We start from the raw sequence: 12577 nt of genomic DNA on the forward strand, positions 1-12577 counted from the left end.
TCAGATGAGTCAGACAAAGAAAGGGGGTGAACGAGGGGTTTTCAGCAGCTTCAGCTTTGCCAAAACTGTCCCAAACAGACTGATAGTAGAACAAAGACAGAGGAAAGGAAGAGAGGGAGACAGACAGATAAAACGGATGAGGGGGTAAGAGCAAAAAAGAAGAAATCTGAGAAAGCAGGGTTGTGTTAAAGTGCTGGAAAGATAGAGGGACGAAGATTAAAATAGTGGTTAATTGACACACAGAGACTAAGAGAAAACAAAAGGAAATAGAGAAGAAGTGGGTTTATCAACGTTTATACAACTTGTTTCTTGCAAGCAATCCAAAATACACTGTTACATCACAGAATGTGTGGGAACTGCAGCAAAAATCCAAAAAGACTCTTTATCTCTCTCTCCCCCAGTCTTCCTGATACCCATCACCAGAGACTCACTCCTCCATCTGGCATACACACACTCTCACTCTCACACATATACAAAGGAAGCATAATAGCAGGAGTGGAAGCTTAGTTCGGTCACTGTGATGAGAAAATGTGTGGTGACCTAGAGGAAGCACTTTATCCTTCAACACACCCAGTCCCCAGAATATAAAATTAACAGAAAACAGACTACTCTTTTAATAGCAAACAGTCACAAAACTACAACAGTTATATCACCACACTTTACAAGCATGTGTTGATTTTTTAATATTTGTCACAGTACTGGTGCTAAACCCAGATTTTGAATCATTCAGAGCACAAAGCTTTCATAACTCAACTAACAGCATCATGAGACAGTAATGTGTAAACATAACTCACTTTTTTCTCTTCTTTAATAAATTCCTCTTGTTTTTTTCCATTTTGAGTGTTAGTTAAACACAGTGTAAAGCAGTGTATTCTCTACAGTCCAGTTAAAGGCTTGATGGAGACTCAGCAAACATGATCATTTGTTCTGATTTAAACCACACAGGAACAGTTGGCCCTCTGGCATAAAGTCCTACTGGTGGTAAAAACCCAGCATTGTCATCACTCGAATATGACTATGCACATACTGAAGCACAGCGATGATAAATCCAAAATTTAGTTACCTACTTAGTTTAGTTGGATGTATCTCTAACTAATGGTGTCCTTACCAGCTTCCTGAAGACAAGAGTTGCAGATATTCCACATTCTGTGCATGTTTTAATAACGGACTTAATCTTGCTGCACAGTTTGTTCAAAGTTTCTATATTTTTATAACAATAAGTTCTCTAACAAACACTGAGGCCTTCCATGTACAATGCAGGTTTATTTGTATTGAGATCATGTGATATTTGTGTAATGTACACAGTTGGAATCCATTCAGTTAATTATGTGACTGGAATCTGGTTGCAACAGAACTAAGATTCATGACATATAATCAAAATGAAGTGCATTTCAGTTCCAGGCGGTACCACTACAAAAGGTGGAAAAGTTCAGGGGTGAATACTTGTAATACAATGTATGTACATGAGTTTCGTTTTATTGTTACTGCCAAATACAAATTCATGTTTCCTATCTAGAGCCATAAATATTTGTGTTTAATTAATTTTTAGCATAAGGTAACAGCAACCCACAATCTACTTAATGACAGCAAACAAATAAAAGTTAAAAAAAAAAGAATTTACTCATTAGTATTCACAAAGCAATCTTTTGTCGGGTATGTGGTAGATGCTCCTGATTATTTGGAATCCAGAACCTTGGAGGAAGCACGCAAAGCAAAACGTCCTTAATTTGCAAGCTTCGGTGTTTTCGGGATAGGATCTTCGTCGTAACTGGGAGGAGATTAGCTGAACCTGAAAACCTAACAGCTAGACAGACTCCTTTAAGCTGTAGTTAAATAAACTCATCACACACAGAGAAGCTGATGCAGTGATGGAGTGCAGATGCAGAGAGGGGAAAAAACTCCTTCATCCTGTACTCAGCTGGGCCACAGTCTGTATCACATGCAGCTTTGACAAGCCTGCACTCGAGCCAGCATTGCTATTGTGTTAATAAGCTGACTGGCCACTTTCACAGTCTGTGATTGTCAGGAGATTGCCAATAGACAAGCTGAGCCAAAAGGAATTATGTGATTTGTTTAAACTAAGGCTCTCCATCTAGACTTAACCCATGATTGTCCACTCCAACTTTGAATTCTGAGCATCTTCACATACAGGTCTTTCTCTCTCTCTCGCTGTGAATCACAGGTGCTACTGCTCAAGAGTCGCATTAATACATCTGTGTATGTAAAGTCTTGTGCTTGAGAGAGAGTGCACGAGCTGGTGTCTCAGGTTCCCACTGTGTTGACAGGCATCTGAATCTGGACCACTTCACCGTTCGCACCTTGCTGGATCTGTATGGCCTCTTTCACGTCCATCTCTGCTTGCAGGGCAGAGCTCAGTGCCTCAGCCTGAAAAGACAGAAAGAAAGAGAGGGAGAGAAAAAGAGGGTTGTGATGAAAACAGACAAGCAGATGACAAGCTTAGAGGATAGGAATGGAAAATAACTGAAAAAAAAAAAAAAAATGATTGAAAGAGGCCGTGACAGCCATACCATGACAGACATGTATACCATGTTATAACAAATCTGTCATCACTTACATCTTTTTTAAATGTACTGCTGTTAGCACGCTGCATTAATACAGTGTTTATTTTCTTTGATCACTGTTAACACTACTGTTATGAAGTCAACTCAATCTGTGATGCAGTATTTGAAAGCCCGACCAATAATGGTTGTTTGAACCAAACTGAACTGCGGAGGGGTTGGATTAAGGCTATACTTTATCTCTGTCAACCACCAAATAAAAACAGTGTGTGAGGTAGAGCACGAGGGATGATGATGAGTCACTTCTGAGAGCGGAGCATGTTGAGTGAGTCATTCCTTCCTCTTACACTCGCCAAGAGACTGTACACCTGCACAACATGAAGAAGCAATGTCACTCAAGGACAAGGCCCAGGCACACACTGAAACCTTTTTCTCTCCCTTTCACACACATTCACACAGCACACAGCTGTGAATGCAACAGCCTACACTACATCAGTCCCTTATGTGCCATAGCCCTAAAACATGGATGTTTTGACCTAACACGCTCAACGGATATGATTTCTGCCAAGTGCTCTGTCCCATGTCCTTCAAGCACTCAATCATGAATTGCATCATTTCCACAAGAGGGCAGTAATGTGAATTCCTGCTTAAATGTTTGTTTTAGAGCTTTTTCTTTGAGTGTTTTTGAAGTGTAGACACAATTGAGATCAAATTGTAGTTTAACAGTACAGTTTATCATTTAAACAAAATCTAAACAAACTGGATGACACAGCACAGCAGCATCTAACACAGGTTAATCGTTTAGTTGTGGTTATGCAGCAGCCTGCATGTTATTCTCCTCCAAAAATTCTCTGATGTTTTGAGAAGATAGGTAGAGTGTGTGTGTGTACGTCTATGCTCATCCGCCCGTCAAAATCTTGATCTTGGCGCAAACATGTACGACTGATGCAAGCTGCACTAACTGTTAAACTGCTAACAAGCATAAAATAGCTAGACATCTTGTTAACAACAATATTAGCCTTGTTTCACTGTCAGATATTTTTGAGTATGCACACTCAGTTGGATTAAAGGGCCAAAAGAACTACAAAAAAGTTCAATATCTTAAAAAAAAAAAAAAAAAAAGTAGATAGTAATATCGTACAGTGCGGACTTGTGCTGATTGCACAATGGGTTATCACTCACAAAAGAACAAGTATATCACTAGGTTAACAGCTAAGCAATTCTGTACAGCACTTCCTGTTTCCTGGAAATGTTCTTTTACTTGTATCAGCCCAGTTTTTTATTTAGTGTCTGTTTTGGAAACTATTACGTTACAAAAAGAAGGCAAACAAAAGGTCAAATAAATACATAAATAAAAAGAACTCACTAAACAAAGCCACATGTTGAGTTAGAATTGATAGCAAGTCTCATAATTCTCACTGGCCTTAAGACAGCAAGGGGGTCGTCAAAAAGTCTGGTTCAGGTACAAATGCAAAAAACTAATAGTATGATTCATTGGTAAAACTGCCAATTCTACACAAATCAGTTCCTCTCATTTCTTAAAACTGCACAGTGTCTCCTGATCATCTTCTATCTGTATAATACTTCTGCTGGTCATGAAACAGAGCTGTCATGTCTAAATATGAAGCAATATACAGTGGCCTTTCTAAAATTCATGTTGTTGTTGTCCTACGGCTGCACCGTGTTCAGGGTCTCTACAGCCAATCTGTATATTTTATCCAGATTTCATGCTGGATGCCTTTTCTGACACAGACTTCTAATGAGCGGCAATGAGAATTAATCCTGCAGTGGCTGGGTCGGTCCCCTGCCCGGGAATCAAACCTGGGATCCTGCCGCTGGACCACCAGGGACACACCTTTCTAAAACTCATGTAATTATGGCAAATTTCATAATACCTCAATGGTTGCTTTGACTGGCTCCCTCCGGTGAGGTCAGCGCATGGTTAAAAAGGAGCCAGAGAATGGGCACGTAATCACCAACTTAATTTGCTCTGAGCTTGTTGATTTAAATCAACTCAGTTGTTGATTTCTGTCCAATGCTTTGATAATCATCAACCATTAAACACATTTCCAGATAGCTACAAAGTGTAAACAAACATGATTACAGCAACAGCTACAATAAAACCCAGACAAAACCTGTCCAAGAAAGCAGAGCTTAATGCACGGGATAATCGAGAACACACTCGCCAGTGAACCCATGTTGTCATAAAATGCTCCCAATGAGGCAACATTGCCTGAGCTCACGCTTCAGAGCTGAGAGGACAAGGGCATCAATTTCAGAAGAGACTGGATGTGTGTGAGAATCAGGCTAAACAGACAGAGCCTGATCTGCTGAATATGGCTAGTTATGAAATCTCTCACACACTGGCATTCTGGGCTTGGCACAGCATGCTGAAAAAAGACAATGCTCAAGATCAGACAAAGAGTTTGTGTATTTGAGGTATAGGAATGACAGAGGACAGATGGAATTTGAGAGAAAAACAAGATGCCAGAAACGTTCAATACCCAGGCTTAACACTTGGACAGCAGCCTGTTAAGAGCAATATGAGGACTTTTGTTTACATCAGTTTTGTACAGGCACATCAGGACAAGATGTGTGTATTTGTTTGAAGAAGAAAGCAAGAGTCCAGGAAATACAGAGAAACAGTGGAAAATGTTAGAGTGAACATAAGCCATGGAACACTGGAGATGTGGACACTGGTCCAAAAGACAGAACAAGAGAGAGGATCAGAAAAATGTGGGGCAACAAGTATGCAAATATAGGCCAACATTTTACAGTGTTGACATGAATAAACTAGCAGTGCCGATTAAACGGTCTGCCAGGATAGAAAAACAAAACTACTGCTCTATGCAGATGACCTGGTGCTGTTGCTGATGTTCACAGTATATGGGCGACTTACCTTTATTGGACCCATAAGCCCTATTCGGATGAGACTAGTTTTACAGGGGGTCGTTAGAGAAATTTCAGTTTCACAGACGTACTTTGTGATTTTAATCCCGTCCGAATGTGCCATGTCTGTCTTTTTCTCACACGACCTGTGTAAAAATTCCAGAGCAAATTACCTACTGTTTTTCAGCAAACTCGGCGCTCCTGAGAAATCTAATCCCGTCTGAATGCGAATGTCTGTGATTGCCGAAAATGTTTTTTTCCAAAATGCATTTTCTTGTTTGTTTTGGTCAACGTGAACTACCGTATTAACCCTAGCGCACCGGTATTCAGGTTTCTGCATTCTGCACACCAATAATGGATGTAAATGTGTTTGCTACCCTGCAAAGAAATAAAAAATTAAATCAACAAGAAGAGCCAAATCACGTAAATTGTTAAGACTGGTTCTGTAATATCAGTATCAGGTAAGAGTACTTTCATTTCTATAGTCAATTACATGACGTGAAAATTATATAAAAACGTATTTATTCCAGTGGGTTTATAAGAAGTTCTATATACAGTGGTACCCCACTTATCGACCGGCTCGGAAATCGACCTTTTCAGTTTTTCGGCCAAAATTTGCCCCCGCTGAACGACCAAATCCCCGCTTATCGACCTCGACCCACGTGGCGCGAGGTGAAGGATCCTCCCAGTCTCGCCTCAGCCTTCGTGGAGAGAGCATCTATCGTAAATTAAACTTCGGTTTGTGAACAATATTAGTGTTTTTTATCGGTCAATATAACAATTTAGTGTGTGCATATTGTATATACAATACTTTGTTTAAAGTGTAAAATAATTTTTTTGTTTAAATTTGTGAAAATACTCTAGAAATATGGGTCCCAAAAAAACGAGTACTTAACGAGTAAGTACAGTACAATCATTTTTTTTTTGTTACTTTTGTAAAGTTTTTAATTTATACTTTTTACTGTATTATTGTCACGGTCGGCGCACCTGCTTCGGACTACACCTCCCAGCATCCAAAGGTGTAGTCCAGAAGCGACGAATATTCCGTAGACGCCTCTCTATGTTGCTGGAGCAGGTGCGCCGACCGTGACAATTATATACAATATTATTTGTGTACCTGTATAATTTTATGTATTATTTAGTATTAATAGTGCTAAAAACGGGGCAAAAATTGGTAATTATTGGGTATCGGTGGAGGTCGGGAACGGATTAATTGGGTATCCATTATTTATTATAGGATAATTACATTCGCTCTTCGACCTTTTCAAGGAACGGATTAAAGCCGATAATCAGGGTTCCACTGTAAAACCATATGATGTTAAACATTTTTTATTGATCGGTCATATGACCATACGCAATCCATGCATCCTGAACATGTGGTCTTGTGCATCGCCCACATACACAGACAAAACACACACACTCCTAGCTCCGTAATCAACACAGAGATGTTAGTCCCGTCCGAATCCATACATGAAATGACAGACGTCGGATGAAAAAATTCTAACTCAAACGTCGTTTGGAAAACTAGTCCTGTCCGAATAGGGCTATAGAGACACAGAGAAGTGCTTTACAGTCTCTGTCAAAAGCACATCCACTTGTCTATGTTAGAATGTGAACACTGACTTAACATCATAACATAAATCCTGTTAGGCAGGAGGGTTAACATAGCAAGAAAAAAAATGATAGATTAAATAACTAAGTGGTAATTCATGTCCTTGTGTATAAAGACAGTCAGCAGCTCAGCTGTTTGGACAGCTGTGGAAATAGAGTGCCAAGACATAGAAGAGTCTTTTTGCAGGTCTTCTACCTTGAAGGATGAAGGAACCAGTCGAGACTTGCTAGAGGCTGAAAAGGAGTGTCGTGCAGAGTCAACGGAGAGAACTTGCAGAGAGTGGAAACGTTTTACAGCTGAACTCAAGATAAACAGCAGAGGTCAGGATGGCATGCAGGGGCAGACCTTCTAGGAATTAAATTTAGTAAGGCAGTCTTGAAATTTTCCTGGGATATTGTTTCAGCTGAGTTGCCATCCATGAGTACCACCTGGATCTCCTGGACAACTACTGGAACTACTGCTTGAACTGAGGTCTGGCATCAAACCCTGACTAACATAATGCTTTTAGGAAAACTTCAGATGCCAGGAGCACAGATGCCAGTTTCAAGGAAGCACTAGCTTAGTGCACACAAGACAATACATTCACAGCTTGTCAGCCTTACCAGTGTTTGTTTTAGAATGTCAGTGAATTCACATACATTTTACCAAACCGAGGTCTCAATCTTGATTCAGTGTAAATTAATTTAGATCATCACTGGGATTAAAGTTTGCTAACTTCTAAGGAAAGGGTAAACATTTTTATGTTTAAAAATATGTGGACACCTTCTGAAATCTAGTGGAAAGCCTACCAAGAAGAGTGGAGTAAATGCCCGTGTTATTGCCCATGGTTTTGAAATAGGGAAATATGAGAGTGATTGACAGGTTCTTACATAGTACATCCATATTGTGTATGTTCATCATGTTTATTTATCCAATGGGTGTTCAGTGTGGTTGAAGTCAGGTCTTCAGGAACCTTGCAAACCTTGCAAGCTAGAACAGGTTTAGGTGCCTTAGATCCAGTGAAGGGAAACTGTAAAGCATCAGGGTACATTTTTATCCAATACGTGAAATGACAAAGATCTATTTCTGGCTATTTGATGATAAAAATACAAAAGTAGACCCTAGTTCCAATATAGTATGAAGAGAATCAAGTCCTAGAGAATCAACCCATTTTAAGATACTATAGACCCAGCAATTGTCTTCAGAAGAGAATACATATAGTCAGCTGGCTGAAAGGTTTACTTACCCTGTAATTGGCACTAACACAAAGCGCACCCAGATCAGCACTGCTTTACAACCCAATAAAATCATCAACTAGCATCAAACAGAGTTAAGACACCTGTCTGGAACACTGCCACAGTGAAACTAAAAGCCAGAGTCAGCCAGAGTGCTAGAAAGCGAGGACTGACTGGCACAGCATCTATGCATTGTTACAGATGCAAAGCCTAGACAGAGCCTGAATAAGTACAGGTTCAGTGCATACAGCCTCACTATTGTAAAGAGTAAACATTAAAACCCCTAAATACTTAGAGAGGAGGTAGTATGTGTGCATGCACACTGCATGACAACATTATTGTTATAAAAAACAAAAGTCTTGAGAATTTTTATTTCTAAATACCTCCGAACTCTAATCACCATAATCAGAGGTCTCCATCTGATAAACTGCATTTGTGAAGGCCATTGAACAACACACACTAGGAAGTATGTAACAACATCCATTGTTATTATTGTTGTTATTATAGTACAGCTGTTATTAATTTTGGTAATATTATTGCTATGAACATTACTAGTGCTATTGTTGATTCTGATCTATTTCCCCTACAATGTTCTGGCAACATTGTGAAACATACAGCCATGCCAAGAAAGGTTCAACTGAATTAAAAGAACACCTCTGACATTTCCTCTTAAAAAAAGAAATAAATTTTAAATAAATTAAAAAAAAAAAAATATATATATATATATAATATGAAGAATGCAGAAAAAAAATAAAACATAAAACTGCTTGGCTGAGGTGAAAAATCTGAAAGATGATACGCAAAAAGAGAAAATTGTATATTTTTTTAATTGCTTAATAACGAATTGGGCCATAAGTCATACTTCCACTCCGTTTGAACATTCCTATTTTAATATTTGGGTTAGTCCAAATATTTTTTAATGAAAACTGTCAGAGAATATGCTTTATGTTTATGCTTGACTAAATATGCAAAACAAGATTGACATTTTAAGCTCTTATGTTTCAACTATTTGCTAACTTTTTTATACTCTCCTTTACACTAATGGTGGTTTAGTTTTACCTTCCAAAGCCACTTTCTAATCTATTTCCTTTAACCTTGCCATTTCATCATGATTTTTATTTTTTAAATAACAGTACTAAAAATATACGTATCACATTTTTGAAAATAAAATTCATTTGCTAAGTGTTTGTGATCCCTGCTACATAGACCAATGGACAGATGACGGAATGATAGTAAATACTGTATGTGTGGTGTTTTTTTTTTTTTTAAAGGACACCAAAGTGGGGGGAAAAAAGCAAATGAGCGTGTGAAATGTGAAAAATGAGTAGATATGCAGAGAGTGGCTAAGATATTCATAGCATGATTCAGTGCATTCCAAGTGAAACGCAATGCCACAAATCATCAAGGAGGGAAAGATGTTAGTACAGTTTTATAATGCCAAGGGTACTGAAGAATCCACTCAGTTCCTTGTGGGAGAGAAGGATTTATCTTCATATAAACCACCTGGCAAAGACACACGCAAGTTTTAAACACTTCCTGGTTTCTATACTTTGCTCTCCTTAGAATGATCAAATACCATTTAAACCTATAGACCATAGCGACTCCCAAAAGTCAGCTGTTTTTGGTTTTGCCAGACTGGCCACTTTAAAGGCAACAGTGGGAAGCAAGTGCCCTCCTCTTTCTTTCCACTTGGCCTAGATTACCCTCTACTTCACCACCATGCCAAAAGGATTTGAAGCTCATCTACTAATTATTACTTTCCCTTCTTCAAGCATTCCATCTTTCACATGCTCATATGCTTAGAAATGCTTAGAGAAAGAATCCAGACAGTGGGCAGAACTACTGGAACTCCGCATCTCATTCTGGATATGGAGAATTATATATTCCTCAGTGCAGAAATATGGTCACACTCCATACATTAGAAGGATCACTAAAACCTGAGTGGTGTTGGTGTAAACGTGGCCATCTTTGAAACATTATAATGTCATCATAAGGAAATGATTACAGTACTTCCTCACATAGAGGGAGTGAGAGAAATAGAAAGAGTAAGAGAGAGACTCTAGAAAAACAAACTAACGTGATGTGCTAATTAGCAGAGCCCATGTGCTGGAGCCAGAGCAGTGGGAAGGCAGCCAGAAGTTGCAGGAAGTATTTATATATTAACAAAAAAACAACAAAAAAAAACCCTAAGCTAGATCCAAAAAAAATAAAAAAAAAAACAAATGGCCAAACCTGCCATTCTGAAGCATGCTAAACGGCGAATGGAATGTTAGAGGTTACCTACAAAGAAGGGTGTAGAGAGTGTGTGAGTGTGTCCTTACTTGCACAGTTCCCGTGTGGTCCGTCACAGGGCCCAGTTGGACGTATTGAACTTGGATGTCATTGGCCTGCAGAGGAGATGCCTCCACCGTCCCTGTCCCATCAGCAGAGGCCACAGCAATGAGCTGAGTCCCTCTCAAAACCTACACACACACACACACACACACACACACACACACACAGAGTAAATGCTAAGGATGAAAAGATTCCAAACAAAGACAATCTAGCTCATACTGCTTATTTAGTGAAGACCACACTTTAGTACATCCACATGGCAGCAGAGACAAGATGAAACCTGATCTATATATCTGAACCCTTGTTTCAAGATAATGCTTGAAATCTGCTCAAAAACCTCATCTCAAGGCACAATGAGTTTATATGCAGTCTTATAATGTTTATTATCTGACTGCAATCAGCTAGGAACAAACTGAGGCCAAAGTGAATGGAGTTCATCTGCTTGAAAGCGATCTGCTTAATAATCTGTTTAATAGAAAAAATAACTGCCAAATAAACCTTTGCATGTGCTTATTTTCATAACTGCAACATAAATAACTGCATGTACATGTCAAAACAATTCTGAAGTTGACTAGAACATAGGAAAGGATCTGATAATTCTACTTTCCTTCTGAATTATGTTTGCACTTACTGACACCATTTAGATTATTTAGGTGCACGAGTACGTGTGTTACAACATTCCAGTAAAGATCAAAACAAAATCATCTTCGCCTCTCACGCCAACCGTCTGGCCTCTCGAGTCATGAAAGCTATAAAGCAAGCTGCCAGAAACACTAAAATCAGAGTTTACAGTCTACCCCAACATGTCACACTACACAAACAGGGAGAGATTGAAGTATTTAAAATAAACATGTCCAATCCATGTGTTTTCACTAAGGGTATCATTGTGGCAAATGCATTTGCATTGTGGCAAATCGTGATACGAAAAAATCTGAGTGTGTGTATACGAGGAATGTGCGATTTACACGAAACAAAGCCACGGAAGCCTGACAGTTTAACCAACTTTGGAGCTCTATTTCTAGTTAAAAGTACGGCTCATGTGCTGCCACTAAACTCATTATCTTTCTGCCACTTGATTCCCATACACATTTTTGGAAGAATGCACACATATATTTTTCTTATTTTTAATAGGGAAGAAGAAGAAGCCTTAAATTTTACATATGCGTTACACCACAGTAAAATATTTAGAGTGTAGGTCACAGCTTAGGGAATTGAGGTCAGAGCACAGGGTCAGTTGTGATGAAGAACCCCTGGAGCAGAAAGGGTTAAGGGTCTTGCTCAGGGGCCCAGCAGTGACACCTTGGCAGCGCTGGGGCTTGAAACTCCAAATTTCCAATCAATAACCCAGAGCCTAAACAACTTGAGCTAGCACTGCCCCAATCCATTGACTTTCGGGGAGTTCTATCAGATGTACAATTTTTATTGTATATTGAGCCTGTAGTACATTCTGCTTACAATATTAAACCCTCTGTTTATAGAAATTTTTGATTTATTCGGACAAACAAGCACATTGGATTTCATTAAGATATTAAGAAAAAAAATGAGTCGTGAAAAAATGTTGTGAGAACCAAATTGAATCGTGAAGCTTGAAGCCAGTATTGTGACTCCATTCGAATCATGACCAGAGTGAATCATTTCACCCCTAGTGTTCACCCCGGTCACAACAAATACCCTCCATTCACAGGTATGTGTGCAGACTTTCACTCATGCACTGCAGAGCGGGAAAATAATTAAAGTGAAATGGAAACTAAATGTGCATGTGTGTGTGTTTGTGTGTGTGTGTGGATTTATGAGTATGGCTTGCATTAACATTAGCTGTGAAGTGTTCATATTTTTAGCCATAACATGATACAGTAAATGGGGCCCTGATTTTGTTCCTGGCAGGAAACAATCTCTAAATAAATTTTATTACTTTTCCATTTTCAAGATAAGTACTACGAAATATTTAATTATAAACCTTCCATGATACTGGTACCTCAAATGCAATCTATCTTGTCCAAACCACCCGG

General features: G+C 39.0%; 1 protein-coding gene across 4 annotated transcripts in view; it reads right to left on the reverse strand.

Moving 5' to 3' along the window:
- Window positions 1-1243: 1243 nt before the first annotated feature.
- The window catches only part of LOC113660066 (BTG3 associated nuclear protein), a 47579-nt gene continuing 36245 nt past the window's right edge, over window positions 1244-12577 (reverse strand). For all 4 annotated transcript variants that reach the window (XM_027173296.2, XM_047819636.1, XM_027173295.2 and 1 more), the window contains exons 12-13: window positions 10556-10696; window positions 1244-2385 (exon numbers count right to left, since the gene is read on the reverse strand). In XM_027173296.2, coding sequence (XP_027029097.1) covers window positions 2263-2385; window positions 10556-10696 — 264 coding nt within the window. In that variant the 3' untranslated portion in view covers window positions 1244-2262. The remainder of the gene's footprint in view (window positions 2386-10555; window positions 10697-12577) is intronic.

Source organism: Tachysurus fulvidraco, chromosome 10 (assembly GCF_022655615.1).
Source record: "Tachysurus fulvidraco isolate hzauxx_2018 chromosome 10, HZAU_PFXX_2.0, whole genome shotgun sequence".
Classification (NCBI taxonomy): Eukaryota; Metazoa; Chordata; class Actinopteri; order Siluriformes; family Bagridae; genus Tachysurus; species Tachysurus fulvidraco.